The 23,777-nt window shown below is 51.8% G+C and overlaps 1 protein-coding gene across 2 annotated transcripts in view; it reads left to right on the top strand.

The window, feature by feature from the left end:
- LOC119929730 (heat shock factor protein 3-like) overlaps nt 1–23,777 on the top strand; it is a 51,141-nt gene that overhangs the window by 17,915 nt on the left and 9,449 nt on the right. For both annotated transcript variants that reach the window (XM_038747978.1, XM_038747977.1), the window contains exons 3-9: nt 7,534–7,661; nt 12,339–12,463; nt 16,357–16,432; nt 16,681–16,742; nt 19,066–19,147; nt 19,406–19,536; nt 20,927–21,160. In XM_038747978.1, coding sequence (XP_038603906.1) covers nt 7,534–7,661; nt 12,339–12,463; nt 16,357–16,432; nt 16,681–16,742; nt 19,066–19,147; nt 19,406–19,536; nt 20,927–21,160 — 838 coding nt within the window. The remainder of the gene's footprint in view (nt 1–7,533; nt 7,662–12,338; nt 12,464–16,356; nt 16,433–16,680; nt 16,743–19,065; nt 19,148–19,405; nt 19,537–20,926; nt 21,161–23,777) is intronic.

Here is a 23,777-nt window from a genome sequence, read left to right as displayed (position 1 = left end):
GCAGTTTGCGGGAGACAGAGGCAGAGGGGAAGAGCTCTGTGGCAGAAAATCTGAGCCTTCTAAGGGAGGGGAGAAAACGAAGCCCTTCCTAATTACTCTATTTATTTATTTATTATTACTCTATTTATTACTCGATTTATTTATTTTATTTGTACATATTTATTGTATTTATTTTGTTAATATGTTTTGTTTTGTTCTCCGTCTCCCCCTTCTAGACTGTGAGTCCACCGTTGGGTAGGGACCGTCTCTATATGTTCATTCATTCATTCAATCGTATTTATTGAGCACTTACTGTGTGCAGAGCACTGTACTAAGCGCTTGGGAAGTCCAAGTTGGCAACATATAGAGACGGTCCCTATCCAACAGCGGGCTCACATATGTTGCCAACTTGTACTTCCCAAGCGCTTAGTACAGTGCTCTGCACACAGTAAGCGCTCAATAAATACGACTGACTGACTGAATGAATGATTGAGCTTGTGAAGGGACTGAACCAACAAGTTAAAATTCCCGGCCACAGGAGGGAGAAGTAGTACTGCAGTTGCTTCGTCCCAAAAATTTATTTATTTATTATTACTCTATGTATTTATTACTCTATTTCTTTATTTTATTTATACGTATTTATTCTATTTATTTTATTTTGTTAATATGTTTTGTTTTGTTCTCCGTCTCCCCTTTGTAGACTGTGAGCCCACTGTTGGGTAGGGACCGTCTCTATATGTTCATTCATTCATTCAGCCGTATTTATTGAGTGCTTACTGTGTGCAGAGCACTGTACTAAGCGCTTGGGAAGTCCAAGTTGGCAACATATAGAGACAGTCCCTTCCCAACAGCGGGCTCACATATGTTGCCAACTTGGACTTCCCAAGTGCTTAGTACAGTGCTCTACACACAGTAAGCGCTCAATAAATACGACTGAATGAATGAATGAGCTCGTGAAGGGACTGAACCAAGAAGTTAAAATTCCCGACCACAGGAGGGAGAAGTAATACCGCAGTTGCTTCGTCCCAAAAAAGGCGAGGCCAATTTTCTCTTCTTCGGAGCCGGCGCGTTCCGGGACTGTCACCGGTTCGGGCCCCGGGATTCCAGGGGAAGTAGAAGCAGTGCGGCCCAGTGGAAAGAGCCCGGGCCTGAGGGTCAGAGGACCTGGGATCGAATCCCGGCTCCGCCACTTCACTTCTCCGTGCCTCCTACCTCACCTGAAAATGGGGATTAAGACTGAGCTCCTTGTGGGACATGGACTGTGTCCATTCATTCATTCAGTTGCATTAATTGTATGCAAAGCACTGTACTAAGCGCTTGGGAAGTCCAAGTCGGCAACATATAGAGACGGTCCCTACCCAACAATGGGTTCACAGTCTAGAAAGTGGAGACAGACAACAAAACAAAACATTAACAAAATAAAATAAATAAAATAGTAAAGAAGGGGGAGACAGACAACAAAATAAAACATGTAGACAGGTGACAAAACAAAACATGTAGACATACCCTCCTTTCCACCCCTGGTGTCCCCCTTAAAGACTGTTAGAGAAACCCTATTTCTCCCTGTTTCTTCTCAACTCTGTTGAGAAGCAGGGTGATGTACTGGAAAAAGCACAAGCCTGGGAGAGGGAGGACCTGGGTTCGAATTCTGGCTCCTCTATTTGCCTTGTGACCTCGGGCAAGTCATTTAACTTCTCTGGGCCTCAAGTTACCTTGTCTGTAAAATATAGATTCAAGCCTAGCTCCTCCAGTTTGGACCGTGAGCCCCCACATAGGAGAGGGGCTTTGTTCAGTCTGATGAATTTGAACCTACCCCATTGCTTAGAATACGACTTACCACAAAGTGAGCACTTAACAAGTACGACAACAATTATAATAATAATAATTAAACCCATTCATTCCCCCATCCCAGTTCCCCTAGTGAACCTAGATTCCTCCTTCCCAAACACAAATACTCTGAGAACTTCAATTCTTCTCTTGCGGCTCAACTCACTTACATCGTATTTACCCTATGTGTCTGGCACATAGGAAACGCTTATCAAATGCCATTTCAAAAGAAAAGAAAGAAAGGTAGCCCGACTCCTGGCTGCCTAAAGTCACCATCTCCCATTTATTCATTCAATCGTATTTACTGAGCGCTTACTGTGTGCAGAGCACTGTACTAAGCGCTTGGGAAGTCCAAGTCAGCAACATATAGAGACGGCCCCTACCCAACAACGGGCTCACAGTCTAGAAGGGGGAGACAGACAACAAAACAAAACACGTGGACGGGTGTCAAGTCGTCAGAACAAATAGAATTAAAGCTAAATGCACATCATTAACAAAATAAATAGAACAGTAAATATGTACAAGTAAAATAAATAGAGTAATAAATCTGTACAAACATATATGTAGGTGCTGTGGGGAGGGGAAGGAGGTAGAGAAGCAGCGTGGCTCAGTGGAAAGAGCCCAGGCTTTGGAGTCAGAGGTCATGGGTTCAAACCCCGGCTCCACCACATGTCTGCTGTGTGACATTGGGCAAGTCACTTAACTTCTCTGACCCTCAGTTCCCTCATCTGTAAAATGGGAATGAAGACTGTGAGCCCCACGTGGGACAACCTGATCACCTTGTATCCCCCCAGCGCTTAGAACAGTGCTTTGCACATAGTAAGCGCTTAACAAATGCCATCATTATTATTATTAGGATGGTGGGGTGATGGGAGGAGAGGAAAAAGGGGGCTCAGGACCGGTTGCCACAGGGGCAGCCATCCCCACACTGCCTCCTCATCTTTTCCAGGGCCTTCAATAAATACGATCAGGTGATTGATAGAGATCAGAGGTGTCCGCCTGGGGAAAGGGAACGGTTCTGTGGGCACCTTGCGGGGGCTGGCAGGAGAGTGGGCTTTCCGAGGTGTCGGGATTAGAAACGGTCCGGCGACCAGTGACGAGAGCCACCTCAGACTTGAATCTCTGAAGCAGGCAGGCAGTCGTTGCAGGGAGCGCCATCGACAGCACCAACCCCAAGCTAGCTCTCTTCCTCCCTTCAAAGCCCTACTGAGAGCTCACCTCCTCCAAGAGGCCTTCCCAGACCTCTCCTCAATCAATCAATCGTATTTATTGAGCGCTTACTGTGTGCAGAGCACTGTACTAAGCGCTTGGGAAGTACAAGTTGGCAACATATCCTCCCCCCGGCCCTACCTCCTTCCCCTCCCCACAGCATATGTATGTACGGATTTTTCACTCTATTTACTCTATTTATTTTACTTGTACGTATTTACTATTCTATTTATTTTGTTAATGATGTGCATTTAGCTTTAATTCTATTTATCCTGATGACTTGACACCCGTCCACATGTTTCGTTGTCTGTCTCCCACCTCTAGACTGTGAGCCCGTTGTTGGGTAGGGACCATCTCTATATGTCACCAACTTGTACTTCCCAAGCGCTTAGTACAGTGCTCTGCACACAGTAAGTGCTCAATAAATACAATTGAATGAATGAATGAATGAATGAATGAATCTTACCCTCTGCATACAGATCGTTTGCCAAGTTGCCCACGTGAGAGTCCCCGTCCCAGATCATGAACCCAGCGGCCCTAAGCTATGCAAACTAGTCTAACCTGGTAGTTGCATTCATCCAGGGTTCTCTCTCCCACCCTGTCATACACACTCTGTCTCCGTCATACACGCACACACGTGCATTCATGAACACCGCTTCCCTTCACTCGAGAGAGAATGGGGCTGCTCCATCGCTGCGGCCTATATGAGGCGTGGCCCGGTTACCCGATGAAAACTCATTTGTCAGCCCCAAATAAAAACGTTCTCATTTTATTCCAAGATCCCGACTCCTCGTTATTGGATTCGGCTCGGCAACGCACTCTCTCCTCCTCCTCCACTCCACCTCACCTTTTCACGGTGCCTCGTTCTCCCCTCCCGCTCCCACCTTTTCAAGCTCTGTCCGTCAAGGATAGAGCCCACGCTTGGGAGTCAGAAGTTTATGGGTTCCAGTCCCAACTCCATCACTGATCAGCTGTGTGACTCTGAGCAAATCACTTCTCTGGGCCTCAGTTACCTCATCTGTAAAGTGGGGATTGAAACTGAACCCCACGACGGACAGGGACCGTGTCCAACTCGATTTGCTTGTATCCACCCCAGCGCTTAATGCGGTGCCTGGCATATATTAAACACGTAACAAATACCATCGTTATTATTATTATTTTCTCCTGCCTGGAATTCCATCTCCCGTCCAATTTGCCCGTCCAGAGGATGCCCCATCTTTAAAAGTGTCCAGGAGCGGTATTTTCTTCACAAGCATGAGTTGATTATCTTCAGCAGAAATGGTTTAGCTCCTTAAACAGCCCCATTTTTCCATACATGCATCTATTGCCAAATGTCCACTCAATTCCAAACGATGTAGGTTACAACCGTCCCGGAGAACTGTGTAGCTGAAAGACAGCGTCCGACCACTTCCCGGGAGCCGAGACCTGTGGAAGCCAGATTGGTTGTGCTGCTGCCACTCGGGTCTGTGCAGTAGAGCTATTTTCCCCCTGAGGTTCATTCATTCATTCATTCAATCGTATTTATTGAGCGCTTACTGTGTGCAGAGCACTGTACTAAGCGCTTGGGAAGTACAAGTTGGCAACACATAGAGACGGTCCCTACCCAACGGTCTAGAAAGTCTCCTCCCTGAAGCTATTCCCGACTAACCCCTCGTTTCCCCCTTCTCATTTGCCTTCCTCCCCGCATCATCTCTGCACTTGGAACCGTACCCCTTAAGCACTTGTGGCTCAGTGGAAAGAGCCCGGGCTTTGGAGTCAGAGGTCGTGGGTTCAAATCCCAGCTCCGCCAATTGCCAGCTGGGTGACTTTGGGCGAGTCACTGCTCTGTGCCTCAGTTCCCTCATCTTTAAAATGGGGATTAAGACTGTGAGCCCCCCGTGGGGCAACCTGATCACCTTGTAACCTCCCCAGCGCTTAGAACAGTGCTTTGCACATAGTGAGCGATTAATAAATGCCATCATTATTATTGAAATGGACCTGCCCTGCCAGGCAACCAGAGAGAGACTGGGGCCAGCAAACAGGGTGAAAGGCTGAAGAATCATAGGAATGGGTGGGGTAGACCAGTAATAATAATAATAATAATAATGTTGGTATTTGCTAAGCACTTGCTATGTGCAAAGCACTGTTCTAAGCACTGGGGAAGTTCCAAGGTGATCAGGTTGTCCCACGGGGGGGGCTCACAATTTTAATCCCCATTTTACAGGTGAGGCAACTGAGGCCCAGGGAAGTGAAGTGACTTGCCCAAAGTCACACAGCTGACGGTGGAGCTGGGATTTGAACCCATGACCTCTGACTCCAAAGCCCGGCCTCTTTCCACTGAGCCACGCTGCTTCTTGGAGTTTGACCCCACAGGAGGTTGCCCGGCTATCATCATCATCATCAATCGTATTTATTGAGCGCTTACTATGTGCAGAGCACTGTACTAAGCGCTTGGGAAGTACAAATTGGCAACATTGGCAATCGTTGCTATCGTTATTATTCTTCACTCCGCCATTTCCCCGATCTGTAATTTATTTTAACGCGCGTCCCCTCTAGACGGTAAGCCACCGAACGGCAGGGATCACGTCTACCGACTCTTGATTCGTACTCTTCTAAGCGTGTAGTGCAGTGCTCTGCGCAGAACAAGCACTCAATAAGCGCAATTGATTAGGTTAGGCTGGTTTATGCAGAAACCGGGCTTGTTTCCGCCCACTTCCTTATTTTAGTCTTTTGCTCTCGGGGTAGGCGTATGTGTTCCCAGGTCCTGTAACTCTCCTTAAGAGGGCAAGCCATCTTCAGCGGCCACCAACTGGGGAAGACCAAATGGCAAAGAGGTCGGGGCAAAGAAGTTGGAGCGGGGCCGGTGACTTCGGCTCAGGATTGTGCCGGCCTAGTCAACCCTGCCTCAACTCGATAGGAACGTGAAAACCGCCGTGTTATTCCAAAAATTCCTTTTAGATCAGCCGTAGGTTTCATGATAAGTAAGGCATTTTCGCTAGAAGATGTTTCAGCTGTTTTTGAGCTGGCGCCCGGCTTCTGACATCAGGTGAAATTTCCAAAAGTTGTGGGCGACAACAACAACTACTCGTTTTGGAGAGTCTGCATTCTTTGACCCTTTCTCCGACGCTCACCAAAAACCAATTGGCAATATGTTTTGTTTTGTTGTCTGTCTCCCCCTTCTAGACTGTGAGCCCGCTGTTGGGTAGGGACCGTCTGTATATGTTGCCAACTTGGACTTCCCAAGCGTTAGTACAGTGCTCTGCACACAGCGCTCAATAAATACGAATGAATGAATGGTTTAAAGTTAAATTTGTAGTATCCGGGGGTGGTTCCCAGTACAGGCGTTGCTGAGTGATTGTTGACTGGTGAAATAAACATTTCAGCTGCGCCGCAGGAGGTTGTCAGGTGTGCAGAGCACTGTACCAAGTGTTCGGGAGAGTACGGTATGACAGAGTTTGTAGATATGTCCCCTGCCCACAAGAGCGTACAGTCTAGAGGGGGAGACAGACATTGAAACAAATAAATTAATTAAGAATATGGACATAAGAGCTGTGGGACTGAGAGTGGAGTGACTATCAAGTGTGTAGAGGGTACAGAGATCCAGGCTTAGGTGATGCAGGAAGGAGTAAGGGAAAAAATGGATTCATGGGGGAAGGCTTCTTGGAGGAGATGCGATTTTAATAAAGCTTCAAAGGTGGGAAGAGTGGTGGTCTGGTGTAGGTGGAAGGGGAGGGAATTCCAGGCCGGAGGGAGGATGTGGACAAGGGGTTGGTGGTGAGATAGATGGATTGTGGAAGGAAATCAGCAAGGTGAGGTAGGAGGGAGCGAGCTGATCTAGTGATAACAGTATGACCGAGACCCTGTATTTCCCCATCCTTCCATCGCAATCTGTGCTCGGGGCACTCTAAACAGTCTAACACGTTCCGATAGGAATGCATCTTTTGGGGAGTGGAGATCCAGGCTGTAGATTATCCGGCCTCTTTCTTGCTCTCTTCTGGTGCAGGGGTGTGGACCGTGTCATCTCTAAAAGTGGTCAAGGGGGGAAGGGGTGGAAGTCCAAGACCATCCATTCATGTGGCCCTTCCCTGGTGACCCTGGGGAGAGGCGGAGTGCAGAGGAGTTGACACTGTTGCCCTGGAGAGAAGTCTTGGAATTATCTTTGGCTCTCAGCCTCCCATCTCTCTCCCCCCCCCACGACGTCACCGAGGATTGCTACAGGTCCCGGGGTTCGTTCCCAGATTGGGGCTGGTTTTCCAAGCCGCCTGCCCCGAGACACCCGTGGGATAAGGGCCTTTGCGGCTGTTTCCCGTTTTTTCCGATACCTGCGAGGCAGCAGTGACACCGGGAGGCCTGCCCGGCCTGGAGTTCTCCCAGCCAAGGGTCCAGGAGGCATTCGATCATATATATTGAGTGCTTATACTGTGTGCAAAGCACTGTACTAAGCACTGGGGAGAGTTTTCCTCCTGGCCCTGCGCCCCACGATTCTCTGCTCTCTCCGCTGGGCGATCGGCTGTTGACGTCATGGTGTCTCTTCCCTAGATGGCTTCCGCAAAGTGATCGCCCTGGAGAGTGGAATGATTATCCAGGAGAAGAGCTCGGCGATTGAATTTCAGCATCCGTTCTTCAAACAGGGGGAAGCCAGCCTTCTGGAAAACATCAAACGCAAGGTATTTGTGCCCCCCGGCCATTTCCATTTCGGTGACAATCTGGGCTCCCACCCAGCCTTCTGGACTTCTTTGCCGTGGTCATAAGACTGATTTATGACCAAATCCAGGCGAAAAGCCCATAGTCCCTTCAGACAGTAACCAGTCAAGCTAGTTCCTGGTCCCGTAACCCTTGACATTTATCTGCTCCGCTTCTTCTTGCCAGAGAGCCGCAGGAATGGATAGAGACATCACATTGTGCGGTGGAGCATTTGGGGAAGTGGTCCCCGGGGGACAGAATCACTTCAGGAACTAATACTTGATTTTGTTCTTTGGGTTTCACGGATGAAATTGAATGGTTTACTGCAGCCCCCCCGGCCAGCCTTCCCTCCTCCCGGGCTCCACATCTGCCTGCAATCCCGGACGAGACTTGGGAGTTCCAAGTGCCGTTTTCCACGGGGGTCCAAGGGGCGGGGGGAAATGCCGGGCCACATACCGGCCCGGGAACCCTTGGAAGGGGCCACTGAGGGTGAGCCGGTAGAGGGGCTTCCTTCGGGTGAACGAGGGGGCGGGGAGAAGGGCGGGGAGAACCGAAGCGGAGAAATGCTCGCGACGGCCCTCGAGAGGAAGAAGCACGTTCCCCCGTCTCCAGAGGTCCTGTCTCTAATTGGACTGCGGGGAACCGGTGGGATTCGCTTCCAGCTCCGCTCACGGGTTAGAGGCTGAGGGTTAGAGCCGCTGCCCTACGCTTTGGGCGTGGGATAGGATCCCGGCTTCCGAGACCCCGATTTGGAGGCCTGCACCGAGTATTAGCAACGTGGCTGATGCTACCCAGGGTGACGGGCTCTGAACCGGCTTCCCGGAGGCTTTCAAGGACTCGACTTCAAGCCTGGAGTCCTGCCCGGGCCATCGTAGAGGTTGACTCTGCCCGGAAGGAAGAGAATCTAAGGTCCCCTGAGACCCTCTCACCCCTCAGCGCCGGGGCAGCCTCTGGAGAAAACCCTACATGGGTTAAACTCCCTGCTAGCAAGGCCCGATTTTCCGTTTCAAATCAGTTCATCAGTGAATCAGTGGCATTCTTTGAACGCCCACTGTATGCAGAGCACCGCACTAAGTGCTTAGGTGAGTACAATATAAACAGATTTGGTAGATACATTCCCTGCCTAAACGAAGCTTACGGTTTAGAGGACAGTAAACAGTCCTGCCAAGGGGAAGCAGTTCGCGGGTTTTCTTGTGCCGTGACTCTTTCAGTCAGATGTAGAATGCTTGGTTATCATCGAATGATCCCCAGAACCCTCTTTGACCCAGGTGTCATTAAGACGCCCGATAAGTAGGACAGCGGTAAATATTTGCTGCAGATTTAAGCAGTGCTGAGCGATATCATTGAGAACCCAGCCCAGTCACTCCCAGCGACTTGGAAAGATGGTGCAGTCAGCGTGTGGGTCACAGCTCTTGACGAAGACTCCTTCGTGAGATTGAGTAAGGTGTTTGGCCTCTGTGAAATACCGTTCAGCCTACCTCTTCTCTGGGCGAAAACCGTTTGGCAGTGGCATCTCTGGGCAGGACGGACGGATGAACCCTGGTCCTGAGGATTCGGGACTGAATCTCTGGGCAGGACGGACGGATGAGCCCCGGTTCTGAGGATTCGGGACTGAATCTCTGGACAGGACAGACGGACGAGCTCCGGTCCTGAGGATTTGGGACTGAATCTCTGGGCAGGACAGACGGACGAGCCCCGGTCCTGAGGATTCGGGACTGAATCTCTGGGCAGGACAGACGGATGAGCCACGGTCCTAAGGATTTGGGACTGAATCTCTGGGTGGGACAGATGGACGAGCCCCGGTCCTGAGGATTCAGGACTGAATCTTTGGGCAGGACGGACGGACGAGCTCCGGTCCTGAGGATTCGGGACTGAATCTCTGGGTGTGACGGACGGACGAGCCCCGGTCCTGAGGATTTGGGACTGAACCTCTGGGCAGGATGGACGGACGAGCTCCGTTCTTGAGGATTCGGGACTGAATCTCTGGGCAGGACGGACGGACGAGCCCCAGTCCTGAGGATTCGGGACTGAATCTCTGGGCAGGACGGACGGACGAGCTCCGGTCCTGAGGATTCGGGACTGAATCTCTGGGCAGGACGGATGGACGAGCCCCGGTCCTGAGGATTCGGGACAATCTCTGGGCAGCACGGACGGACGAACCCCGGTCCTGAGGATTCGGGACTGATTTCTGGGCAGGATGGACAGATGAGCTCCGGTCCTGAGGATTCGGGACTGAATCTCTGGGCAGGATGGACGGACGAGCTCCGTTCTTGAGGATTTGGGACTGAATCTCTGGGCAGGACGGATGGATGAGCCCCGGTCCTGAGGATTCGGGACTGAATCCCTGCGCAGAGGAATTGATGACAAGTTCTCACTCACCCTCTCTCCTGCCTGCCGGTCGTGTTCCTCGCTGGGGACATGGAGCCTAAATAATAATAATAATAATGATGGCATTTATTTAGCACTTACTATGTGCAAAGCACTGTTCTAAGCGCTGAAGAGCTATTAGGTGGGTAGGGGCACAGCACATCACGATATGCGGTCCTTGCCCGTTGTAGTTTTAATAATAATTGTGGTATTTGTTAAGCGCCTACTGTGTGCCAGGCACTGTACTAAGCGCTGGGGTGGATACAAGCAAATCGGGTTGGACACAGTCCCGGTCCCACATGGGGATTGCAGTCTCAACCCCCATTTTTCAGATGGGGTAACTGAGACACCGAGAAGTGAAGTGACTTGCCCAAGGTCACAGCCAGCGGCAAGCAGAACCAAGGAGAGAACCCAGGTCTTCCGCTCCCCAGAGTGGGGCTCCGTTTGTATCCAGCGCTTAGAACAGTGCTTTGCACCTAGTAAGCACTTAATAAATGCCATTATTATTATTATTTTGGCTTTTACCGGATTTGCTTAGTGCTTACTGCATGCCAAGCACCATGTTGGACTCAGTCCTTCTCCCACGTGGGGCTTACGGTCTTAGTCCTCATTTTACAGACGAGATAATTGAGGCACAGGGAAGGTTAGGGACTTAACTTGGAAAAGTAGCGGGGAATTTGGATAGAGCACGGGCCTGAAGGTCAGAAGAACCCGGGAGTCCCTGCTCCACCACGTGTCTACTGTGTGACCCTGGTCAAGTCATATCACTTCTGCGCCTCAGTTAAAATGTAAAATGGGGATTAAGATTACGTGTCTCATGTGGGCCAGAGACTTTGTCCAGCCCGATTGCTGGTATGCATCCCAGCGCTTGGAAGAGCGCTGAGAAGCAGCGTGGCTCAGTGGAAATTGCCAACCTCTACTTCCCAAGCGCCTAGTACAGTGCTCTGCACACAGTAAGCACTCAATAAATACGATTGAATGAATGAATGAATGAATTGAAAGAGCCCGGGCTTTGGAGTCACAAGTCATGGGTTCAAATCCCGGCCCTGCCACTCATCAGCTGTGTGACTTTGGGCAAGTCACTTCGCTTCTCAGGGCCTCAGTTACCTCATCTGGAAAATGGGGATTAAGACTGAGCCCCACGTGGGACAACCTGATCACCTTGTATCCCCACCCAGCTCTTAGAACAGTGCTTTGTACATAGTAAGCACTTAATAAATGCCATTATTATTATTATTATTAACAGTACCTGGCACATAGTAAGTGCTTGACAAATATTATAGTTGTTATTGGTGACCTGAGGTCACACAGCAGATAAATAGCAGAGCTGGGATCAGAACCCAGGTCTCTACGGTGGGCCAACCAAAAGCAGGGCTACTGGCTCACTAATCTCCTGTTCAAAAAGGCTAAAGTCATGGCTACAAACCCTTTGGCCTAGTGGAAGGAGCCCGGGCTTGGGAGTCAGAGGTCGTGGGTTCTAATCCCGGCCCCGCCACTTGTCAGCTGGGTGACTTTGGGCAAGTCACTTCTCTGCCTCAGTTACCTCACCTGGAAAATGGGGATGAAGACTGGGAGCCCCACGTGGGACGACCTGATCACCTTGTACCCTCCCCAGCGCTTAGGACAGTGCTTTGCATGTAGTAAATGCTTAACAAATATCATTATTATTATTATAGAGAAGCAGCGTGACTCAGTGGAAAGAGCCCGGGCTTGGGAGTCAGAGGTCGTGGGTTCTAATACCGCCTCCACCACTTGTCAGTTGTGGGACTTTGGGTAATTCACTTCACTTCTCCGTGCCTCAGTTCCCTCATCTGTAAAATGGAGATTAAGACCGTGAGCCCCACGTGGGACAACCTTATCCCCTTGTATCCCCCCAGCCTTTAGAACAGTGCTTTGCACATAGTAAGCACTCAATAAATGCCATCATCATTATTATTATTATTATCCCACCTCTGCCATTTGTCAGCTGTGTGACTTTGGGCAAGTCACTTCACTTCTCTGGGCCTCAGTTCCCTTATCTGTAAAATGGGAATTAAGACTGTGAGCCCCACGTGGGACAACCTGATCACCTTGTATCCCCCCCAACGTTTAGAACAGTGCTTTGCACGTAGTAAGCACTTAACAAATGTCATCATTATTATCAGAAGCGCCATTACAATAGTAATAATAATAATAAAATGCCATCATTATTATTATTATTATTGTAATGGCGCTTCTGCCCACCAGTAAAGTGGATGGCGATCGGGAGGGGGGAGAGGAGTTACTAAACCAGCTCCGCTCCTGTGCCTTTGTAGGTGTCCACGGTGAGAGCGGAGGATCTCAAAGTGTGCCCGGAAGCCTTGCAGAAAGTGCTCTCCGAAGTCCAGGGGATGCGGGAGCAGCAGAGCAGCATGGATGCCAAGCTGGCCAACATGAAGAGGTGAGTGGGTCTGTGGGCCGGGAAACTGACCTCCCGTCGGCGCTGCCCCGGTTGGGCTGTGATCCGAAGCCGAAGGGCAGAGCTGACCTGGGACCATCTGCAGCCCAGGGAATTTAGGCCCCGGGACCCCCAGGAAGCCAACGTCCCAGTCCACTGCAGCAAGAATCATGGGACCGTTAGACTCTGACACTAGAACTGATAAGGAAGGAGGCTTGATTGGCGCTCACGGGATCTGGGCTGAAGGCAGGTGATCTCCTGTCAGGGTAATTGCTAGGTCCCACCTTCAATCCACCCTTTCCTTCCCGTCCATAGTGCTACCACATTATCACAATCACTCATCCTATCCCGCCCGGATTACCACATCAGCCTCCGTGCTGACGTCCCAGCCTCCTGCCTTTCCCCACTCCAGTCCATACTTCTCTCTGCTGCTTGGATCATTTTTCTACAAAAACGTTCTGGACCTATCACCCCGCTGCTCAAAAAACCCCAGTGGGTGCCCATCCACCTCCGTAGCAAACAAAAACTCTTGTCCATTGGCTTTAAAGCCCTCCATCACCTCGCCCCCTCCTACCTCACTTCGCTTCTCTCCTTCTGCAACTCAACGCGCACACTTCATTCCTGTAGCGCTGACCTTCTCATTGTGCCTCGGTTTCATTCGTCTCCCTGCCAACCGCCTCTGGCCTGGAACGCCCTCCCTCCCCTACTCCGACAGACAACTACTCTCCCTCACTTCAAAGCCTTACTGAAGGCCCATCTCCTCCAAGAGGTCTTCCCAGACTAAGCCCCACTTTTCCTCATCTCCCACTCCCTTCTGCGTCACCCTGACGTGCTCCCTTCACTCTTCCCCCCTTTCAGCCCCAAAACACTTATGTACATATCTGTCGTTTTATTTATTTATATTAACGTCTGCCCCCCATTCTAGACTGTGAGCTCGCTGTGGGCATGGAATGTCACTGTTTACTACTGTATTGTGCTTTCCCAAGCGCTTCGTACAGTGCCCTGCACGCAGTAAGCGCTCAATAAATATGATTGAGTGAATGAGTGCTGACACTCAGCCCATCCTGGAGAGGAAGCACTTTTTCTCTGCCCCGTAAAACGGATAAAGAGCTGGCAGAGTGTTTAATGAGGAAAGGGGGTGATGTTCCTCGCCTCATTTAGGAGCCTCTCTGTCAAAGGATCCAGAGGAGAGCCAAAAGACAGTTCAGATGTTGGCAAACAAGACAGATGAGTGACGGTGGTAGAATTGGGGTGGTTTAACCAGGGGAAGGGAAAGAGACTGGTAACGTTGGCTCTCTCTGGACCTGAGAAGAGCTGCCTTGGTTCCTGTCAGGATGAGGTGGGATTTCTCCTGTGGGCACTGCCTTCTGGGCCCGGAATTCCAGACCCTGATAGAGAGTTCCAGAAGGGGCAGACACGCGGGCCTGAAAAGAAATCTTCCTCTCCCGGCTCTCTTGCAGCCATTTATCAGTCGGCACGGAGGCCGTTTTTGCCTCTCTTTCCTCTCTCTCCCCTCCCTGTTTACCTCTGGCCAAGAGACCGGGGCTGCGTGCGGACCAGGGAAAGCCTGCGTTTCCTTCCTCACCCCGATGAGGGACATGAGGGATGTCAGGGGGACCGGGATGAGAGGATTGGAATTAAGGCCGAAGCAGCATGGCCTAGTGGGTAGAGCACGAATCTGAGTGTCAGAAGGACCTGGGTTCTAATCCGAGTGCCACCACTCATCTGCTGGGTGATCTCGGGCAAGTCACCTCACTTCTCTATACCTCAGCTACCTCATCTGTAAAATGGGACTCAAGACCGTGAGCCCCATGTGGGAAAGGGACTGTGTCCAGCCCGATTTGCTTGTCTCCACCCCGGCGGTTAGTATAGGTCCTGTCACATAGTAAGCTCTCAACAAATGCCACAACTATTATTATTATCATTATCTAATGGGAACTCACTTCTGGCCCCGACTTCAGCTTCTACCCAGACCCCTGCAAGGAAGCAGTCTACGATCAGGCTCAGACTCCCCTTTTCCTAGACATTATAGGTCGATGGAGTCACGCAGCTCCCCCTCCAGAAATTCACTCCTCCGAGACTTGCCCTCCCAGATTCCTGGGGCTGGAAGGATCCCAGAGCGGCTGAGAGCCAGGCCAGCGCAGACAGGAGGGAAATCCAGCCTAGGTTCACAGGGAAGGAGATTTCTTAACTTCCCTCGGTAATCCTTTCCGATTTTTAACAAATCTGGTCTTTCAGGAAGTTCTTCACCGCTCTCTAGCCTCACCCATCCTGGGGCAGTTTCAGATCCACTTTTGGTTCTGCATCCTCGGGGAGATGGGGAACACTCAACATTAACTCTTCATACACGAGACTAGGGACAGTCCCTTGTCTCCGATCAGATTATGTGAACTTGTGCTTTCCTGCCGGTTCGCACCCTGGATACGCTGGAATGGTGCCTCCCCTTTCCACTTCGCACACTCTCTCCTCTGCCCCCATCTTCTCCTCCCTCTCTTCCTCTCCTCATTCCCGCTCTTACCGACCTTGTATCCTCCTTCGATTATCCCTCACCTCCTGCCATCTGCCTTTTTATGGTATTGGTTGAGCGCTTACTATGTGCACTTACCGGTTTGCAAGTACAATAGAGCCGACCTCGTGTCCCGCCCTGGGACCACTTCCAAGCCGCCCCCTCCTGCCCCTGTGCCCGCCGTTGCCATCAGCGTGCCACAAAGGGTGCCAAGAGCAAACCAGCTAAGGCGGGCTGCCTTGGGGCCGGTGCCCCGGGAAGGGGATGTGGGCCCAGGAGCAGCCACCGCCGGCCCGGTGGTGAGGAGGACGAGGAAGAGCATGGCGCGGCCACTTTTCTGGTTCTCTCCAGGGCTGGGTGCTGGCAGCTCCCCCAGCCTTCGAGGAGGAGCCAGGCTCCTTCCTGGCTCCCCATCTGGGCGGCTCAGGGGACTCCAGATCCACCCCAGACTGCCCTTTCTCTTCCCCCACCTCAAATTCCCAGAGGAGGGGCCCAGCCCGGGACCTGTTGGGGATGGATCCCGCGGCCCAGCTGCATCGCAGCAAATGCTGTGGGCCGCACAGACCCCAGGGCCTGGTGGTAGCCCCCGCCCTGCCTTCTGTGGGTCGGGCAGACCTCGGGACCCAGCTGGTAGGCCCTCCCCACCCACCATGGGCCACGTCGACTTCGGGGCCCGACCGGAAGGCCGCCCCGCCAGTCACACCCAGACCGTTGGCTGGAACACGCACTCCGCAGCCACTTCCGTCAAGCCAAACTCCCCTGGGGGTTTGGAGCAGGGAAGGGGCCTTTATCAATCAGACAATCAGCGTACTAAGCGCTTGGGAGTGTACAGTACAACAGAGGCGGTAGACATGCTCCCTGCTGTAGCCAAGTGAGACTCCCCGGAGTCCCCACTCCCGCCTGCCAGGATCCCCAAAACAGAAGTGGAGGAGGAGGAAGAGGAGCTCTGCATGTTGACTTCCTCTTTCCCCCTCCGTCTCGCTCTCTCTTTCCTTATTTTTCCTTCTTTTCCCCCACCTCTTTTCCTTCCTGCCCCACCCCTAGTCTGCTTCCCATCCACGATCACAACGAAAAGGGGGCACCCCCAGGTTTGACTTAGTGGTCATAGCCGAATGAGTATCTCCGCCCACTCCTCCCTCTTGCCATCTGCGGGGTCCCCTGGAGTGTGGCCATCCAGGGGTCCTCAAGAACGTTCTGTGCCTGGGAGCCACGGGAGACCTGAAAACCTTCCAGCCCGAGGCGAAGCCAGAGTCTCGGTGGGCGGCTTTCAAAGCTGAATGGGGCAGGCGGTCTCCCCGACTTGGCCTGGGCGAGGATGAGGAGCCAGCTGGGTGCCGGGATCAGCGAGATCCTCCTGCCTGTCCTCATTCTGGGCCTCGTTTTGTTTCAGGGAAAATAAAGCCCTGTGGAAGGAAGTGGCAAGCCTGAGGCAGAAGCACAGCCAACAGCAGCAGCTGCTGTCTAAGGTACGGTTGTCCTCTGGAAGCTATTTCCCACCACTGTTCCTCGGCCTTTCCGTCCTTCCGGGGTTTCTCCGAAAGACGCCGGGACCAGCCGAGCCGACCGGGTCGGGGGGAATAAACCTCTGCGTCTCAGAAGTCCGTGCGGACGGGGGGAAATCTGTCCACCCATCAGCTCACTTCTCAAGAGCCGGTCGGCTTCTTTTCCGGGTTAAGTGGTCCGCTACTGAATAAAATCCACCTTTCTGTCTCAGATCCTCCAGTTCATCCTGAGTTTAATGAGAGGAAACTACATCGTGGGCGTGAAAAGGAACAGGTGAGACTTGCCAAGGGAGGTATCTATCAACCCATCAGTGGTATTTATTTTTATTTTTATTTATTTATTTATTTATTTTAATGGCATTTATTAAGCCAAATACTGTAATGATTATTATTCGCCAGCCCATCACTAGAAGCCTCCGTTGGTGGAAACCAGGAAAGCGTCCAGTTTTCGAACTCTTCTGTTCCGAGATGCCTCAAATGAGAGGGGCAGTCGTGGGCATCAAGACATGGGTTCCTGCTGCTCTGACAATAAAGATATCCGTATTAGACTGGAGGCTCCTTGTGGTCTACCATCTCTTGGATTTTACTCTCCCCAGCTCTTAGTACAGTGCTCTACGCACAGTAATAATAATAATAATGATGGCATTTATTAAGCACTTACTATGTGCAAAACACTGTTCTAAGAGCTAGGGAGATTACAAGGTGATCAGGTTGTCCCACGGGGGGCTCCGCCAATTCATTCATCCAATCGTATTTATTGAGCGCTTACTGTGTGCAGAGCACTGGACTAAGCGCTTGGGAAGTACAAGTTGGCAACATATAGAGACGGTCCCTACCCAACAGTGGGGTCACAGTCTAGGAGACTGTGCCTAAGCTTCTGTGCCAGAAGACTAAAGCCAATAGTGAGGAGTTTCTGTTTGATGCGGAGGTGGCTGGGCAACCACTGGAGGTTTTTGAGGAGTGGGGAAACATGGCCTGATCATTTTGGTAGAAAAATTATCCGGGCAGCAGAGTGAAGCAGGGACTGGAGTGGGGAGAGACAGGAGGCAGGGAGGTCAGCAAGGAGGCTGATACAGTAATCCAGGAGGGATAGGATAATAATAATGATGATGACATTTATTTAGCGCTTACTATGTGCAAAGCACTGTTCTAAGCACTGGGGAGGTTACAAGGTGATCAGGTTGTCCCACGGGGGGCTCACAGTCTTAATCCCCATTTTCCAGATGAGGTAATGGAGGCACAGAGAAGTCGCACAGCTGGCAGTCGGCGGATTTGGGATTTGAACCCGTGACCTCTGACTCCAAAGCCCGGGCTCTTTCCACTGAGCCACGCTGCTTCTCGATAAGTGATAGGATTAACGTCGTAGCAGTTTGGATGGATGCTGTGAAGGTCGAACCGACAGGCTTTAGTAGTGGATTGACCGTGCGGTTGAACGAGAGAGAGGAGTCAAGGGTAACGCCAAAGTTACGGGCTTGTGAGACAGGAAGGATATCGGTGCCGCCTACGGTGATGGGAAAGTCGGGGGGAGGTTCTAGACTGTGAGCCCGCTGTCGGGTAGGGACTGTCTCTATATGTTTCCAACTTGTACTTCCCAAGCGCTTAATACAGTGCTCTGCACACTGTAAGCGCTCAGTAAATACGATTGAATGAATGAATGACAGGGTTTGGGTGGGAAGGTAAGATAAGGCAAGGGGCCACCACAACTCATGCCACCTCTCAGCCAGAAGCCTCTCCCACCCCACCCCACCCCAGTCAGGCTCGGACCAGGGAGCAGGCGGACAAGCAGGGCCGACCCAGGAGCGTGTTGTGGCTGCCACCTCACACAATCACTAGTTCCCGGCAGGTCTCAGCGTCCAACACCCAGAGGGAATGAGTGAGATTCCAGTAGAGTACATGGAAAGAACAGAAAAGCCCCTCTCCCTTCCACATCTCCCAAGGCTGGCTGGGGCTAGGGGAAGACCCACCCAGGCCTTCACCCTGCCTGGGGTCCCGATTGGCCAGAAACCTTTCCAGCCCTCTAGTCCTGTCTAATCCCCGGCTCAATATCTAAGCCAAAGGGTCACAAGAAAGGCCCCGGAGCTCCCGTCTGTCCGTCTGGCGGGTGAACGGTCTCCGGGATACCCCACGGGCCTCCTCAGGTCCAGCCTGCCACAATCCAGGGAAACGGTGCCGACAGAGGCCGGGCTTCTGGATTCCTTTTCACCTGGTTGGAAATGAGGCTGAGAGCGGGAATTATAGCAGTGCGGATTTGGAGGGCGAGGAACGCTTCCATCAGGTGGTTCCCCAGCAGAGGAGGAAGCAGTCTTAATTTCTGCCCCTACTCAGACCGTGTTCGTCAGACAGGCCTGGTCTTTGGCTAGGCGGTGCCTGTCTTACAGCCCCTCTAGACTATAAGCTCCTTGTGGGCAGGGAATGCGTAATGCTCTGCACACGGTGAGCGTCCAACAAAAATGATCGACTAGCCGAGCGTAATGCTCTGCACACGGTGAGCGTCCAACAAAAACGATCGACTAGCCGAGCGGAGCCGTCGGGAGTCCCGGCTGCCTGTTTCCTCCTTGCCTGTCGCCAGCCCGGTCCGTAATGTGGTCTCGCTGCAGGTCGTTACCGGACGCTGCCGGTTCTCCGGCTGCCAAGTACAGTCGTCAGTACATCCGTATCCCCGTGGAAGGCGGCGAAGCGGTGAGCTCACGGAGAGGGCGGGGGGCGAGAGGCGTGACAGTGACCGTCACTGAGATGAGCTTGGCGCTTTGGGGAAAGTCGGGGGTGGGAGGGAGGATGAGGTTCCCAGTTCCCAAGGTACTACCGTCCCGCTCTTGAGAGGAACCGCGTCAGATTTGACCAGGGAAAGCCGGACTGTGAAACCGGACTCCATCAAAACGGGAAACTGATCGCTATCCCATCACCAGCCCCGTTTCCTTCTTTTCCGGCTCCACCCAGGTGGAGATGTTGGAACGCGGCACTCCAAACGGCGGGGACAGAAGCGGCGTTATCATCCGCGAAGTCACCAACACTGTGGACGGCGTCCCCCACGGGCCCCCAAGCCCGGCCCAGCCGAGCGGGAGTAACGGGTAAGCACGGCGCCGCCCCAGGACCATCGCGCTCTGGAGTTCGCATGACAGGCCGAGGCTCCGGATGCCTCGTGGGAAGAGCACAGGACTGGGAGTCGGAGGACCTGGGTTCTAATCCCTCCACCACTTACCTGCTTGCGTGACCTTGGGCAAGTCACATCGCTTTTCTGTACCTCAGTTTCCTCGACTGTAAAATGGGACTCAGACCTGTTCTCCCTCCTGCTTAGACTGTGAGCTCCATTTGGGGCAGGGACTGTGTCCGACCTGATTAACTTTTATTGACCCCAGTGTTTGACACGTAGTTAAACGCTTAACAGATACCATGATCACCGTCATCATCAGGTCAGTTGAATGGGAGGCCGCGAGGTAAGCGGTCTCGGTGACCCGATTTCAGTATACTCTCCCTCCCCGTGGGACAGAAGATATCAGTGATATCTTCAGGCCTCTTCGAAGGAATCCTTATGTGAATCTCTGACAAAGTGAGCGTTGGTTGCCAGCCACAGAAGAAGAACTTTCAGTCTCCCTGCAAAGCCCAAAGGATTGAAACCGTTAAAAACAGGCTTTCTGTCCGGGCCCGGGAGCAAGATTGATGCCAGTGTTTCTCAGATTTTTGTAATACCACACTTCTAGGTCTTTTTTGCGAATGTCCCAATGAAAGACCGTTCTTTCCATTATGGTACCATTAGGAGTCGGGATCGGGAGAGCCGTGAATGGCCTCAGAGATGGGGTATGGGGATTTCTTTTCCTGCGACCCACGGGGTTAAATTCGCGGCCCCTCTCTCCAGCCGGGAACTCCGTCCCCCTGCACGTCTGACAGACCCCGGCTCGCCCCATCCATGGTGTCCCGGGAAGGCAGGTGGTTTCTTTAGAGGATGGACAAAGGGAATTGCCGGCCCGAAAATTTTTTCGTGTTTTGGGGTTTTTTTTCAATGCCCCATCCACCTTCCTTCCAGCCTTGGGGTGGACACATGGCTTTGGATATTAATAGTCAGGTGATGCATTGGCTTTTTGATTTCCTCTTAAATTAAATAAATTTAAGAGGAAATCAAAACGCCAATTGAGAAGCAGCGTGACTCAGTGGAAAGAGCCTGGGCTTGGGAGTCAGAGGTTGTGGGGTTCTAATCCCGGCTCCGCCACTTGTCAGCTGTGTGACCTTGGGCAAGTCACTTAACTTCTCTGAGCCTCAGTTATCTCATCTGTAAAATGGGGATTAAGACCGTGAGCCCCACGTGGGACAACCTGATCACCTTGTATCCCTCCCAGTGCTTAGAACAGTGCCTCGCACATAGTAAGCGCTTAACAAACACCATCGTCATTATTACTATGCGTGGCGATTGCCACTCCAAGATGGTGCACCGTGTACGTTGAGTTGACGTTGCCTCTTTCTCAGGAACGACCCCGCGGCTCCGGTGCAGGCGGATGCTCCTGTCGGGCTGGATCTGGGAAGCCCGGGACTCCCACTTTGCGAAATCCCTGAGGACTCCTTCAAGGCCGGTGGGTCGGGAAGCGAAGTCCCGGAGCTGCATTCCACGCAAACCAGTGACTCTGAAGACCCCGCATCCGTCATCGACTCCATCCTGAGCGAGAACAGTTCTTCCGCCGCCAACGAGGCTTTACTGGACAGGTATTGGATCTCCGCGCTGCTTCCCAGCCATTGCCCGGCAGCCGGGGTTCTCCGCTTCGGCCGGGGCCTCGGGGTGGAGGCAGCCAATATAGGTATGGGAGGGACGGACGTCCCCACCCAAGCTGCTGCTTGCCGCTCCGCTTTGGCGGGCTGGAAGGGCGGGGGTCTTAGGCCCTTCCAACCCACCTTGATCTGTGCTCCAGACTTGAGTCACGGGAGAGGTGGGAGGGGAGAAAGGATGGGAGAGTGAGGAGAGTGAGTGTCATTTTTTCTGACCCACCGAGGCACAGCCAACGTATTAGGACTGGACTCGAATAGACGCTAACTTAATGGCGCGTGAGCCCCTGGGAAAAGGTACCCCACGATCCAGCCACGTCACTGAGGACCACATCACTATGCGCAAAGCACTGTTCTAAGCGCTGGGGAGGATACAAGGCGATCAGGTTGTCCCACTTGGGGCTCACGGTCTTAATCCCCATTTTACAGATGAGGGAACTGAGGCCCAGTGAAGTGACTTACCCAAGGTCACACAGCTGACAATTGGCGGAGCCGGGATTTGAACCCATGACCTCCGACTCCAAAGCCCATGATCACACTGGGGCTTCTGGAGAGATGCCAGAGTGGCCCATCAATCAATTCTAGACTGTGAGCCCGCTGTTGGGTAGGGACCGTCTCTATATGTTGCCAACTTGTACTTAGCACAGTGCTCTGCACACAGTAAGCGCTCAGTAAATACGATTGAATGAATGAATGAATCGATCAATTAGTCAGGGGTGTTTATTGACCACTTACTGTGTGCTGAGCGCTGTATTACGCTCTTGGGAGAGTCCAATACAGTAGAGTTGGTTGGCACAATCTCTACCCTCCAAGTCACTTCATTTCTTTTTCTCAGCTACCTCGTCTGTAAAGCGGGGATTAAAGCTGGGAGTCCAAGGTGGGATCTGGACTGTGTCCAACCTGATTATCTTGTATCTACTCCAGTGTTTAGGATTGTGCCTGGCACATATAGTAAGCGCCTAACAAAATACCATTTAAAAAAATGGGGCGGAGGAGCTTAGGATCTAGCAGGGATTGTAAATTGAAGCAGGTGGAGCAGCGTGGCTCAGTGGAAAGAGCGCAGGCTTGAGAGTCATGGGTTCCGATCCCGGCTCCGCCGCTTGTCAGCTGTGTGACTTTGGTCAAGTCACTTCACGTCTCTGGGCCTCAGTTACCTCATCTGTAAAATGGGAATTAAGACTGTGAGCCCCACGTGGGACAACCTGATCACCTTGTAACCTCCTCAGCGCTTAGAACAGTGCTTTGCACATAGTAAGCGCTTAATAAATGCCATTATTATTATTAAAACACCATTTTAAAAAACGGGGCGGAGGAGCTTAGGATCTAGCAGGGATTGTAAATTAAAGCAGTTAGAGCAGCGTGGCTCAGTGGAAAGAGCACGGGCTTGAGAGTCATGGGTTCTAATCCCGGCTCTGCCGCTTGTCAGCTGTGTGACTTTGGGAAGTCACTTAACTTCTCTGGGCCTCAGTTCCCTCATCTGTAAAATGGGGATTAAGACGGTGAGCCCCGCGTGGGGCAACCTGATCGCCTTGTATCCACCCCAGCGCTTAGAATAGTGCTTGGCACATAGTAAGTGCTTAACAGATGCCATTATTATTATTATTATTATTATTATTATTATAAGGATATGGACATAAGTGCTGTTGTACCCTCCCAAGAGCCTGGTACAGTGCTCTGCATGTAGTATGAGCTTAGGGAATACAGTTGTCTACCAACTCTGCGGTAGAGTAATCTTCCAAACGCTTAGTACAGGACTCTGCAATGATAAGCATTCAGTAAATACCACCAATTGATGGATGGATTCACTCTGCATCCCGGTTCCACCTCCAAGGGAGGAGGTGAGATCCGTCCCGCTTGCACTCATTCAGTTCATTCATTTGTATTTACCGAGTGCTTACTGTGTGCGGAGCGGAGTATAATATAACAATAAATAGGCCCATTCCCTGCCCACATTGAGCTTACAGTCTAGAAGGGGAGACGGACATTACAAATACCATTCGTAAAATTGATTTGTACTTCCCAAGCGCTTAGTACAGTGCTCTGCACACAGTACGATTGAATGAATAAATAAATATATGCTTTGCCCCACTTCTAACTGCCTTCTGGTTTCCCAAGGGCCAGCTTCCAGACTGTGAGCCCACTGTTGGGTAGGGACCGTCTCTAGATGTTGCCAACTTGCACTTCCCAAACACTTAGTACAGTGCTCTGCACACAGTAAGCGCTCAATAAATACGATTGAATGAACTCTGGGGGGCTCGACGGTTAGCCGGCATCCTAGACCTGTCTTCCCCCGTACCGCTCCATCTGTCCGTATTCCTCCAGCGCTCAGCTCTCCGGGCCCTCTGCACTTCCCCTGTGGAAAGAGGAAGACAGGTGCTGTGGCACAGAACTTGGATCTGAAATCAACCCCTAAAAGGGATGTTGATCTTACTAAAAACTGTACCAAAGGTCTTTTTTTTTTTTTCTCCGTTTCCTGAAACTAGGGGTGGGGAGTGTGTGTGTGTCAGCGAAAAGCTTCGCGAGTTGGACACGGGTCAGCAGATCCGTCCCCCGGGAAAGC

This window comes from Tachyglossus aculeatus, chromosome 6 (assembly GCF_015852505.1).
Source record: "Tachyglossus aculeatus isolate mTacAcu1 chromosome 6, mTacAcu1.pri, whole genome shotgun sequence".
NCBI classification, from domain to species: Eukaryota; Metazoa; Chordata; class Mammalia; order Monotremata; family Tachyglossidae; genus Tachyglossus; species Tachyglossus aculeatus.
This window is presented reverse-complemented; position numbering and strand designations above follow the sequence as displayed.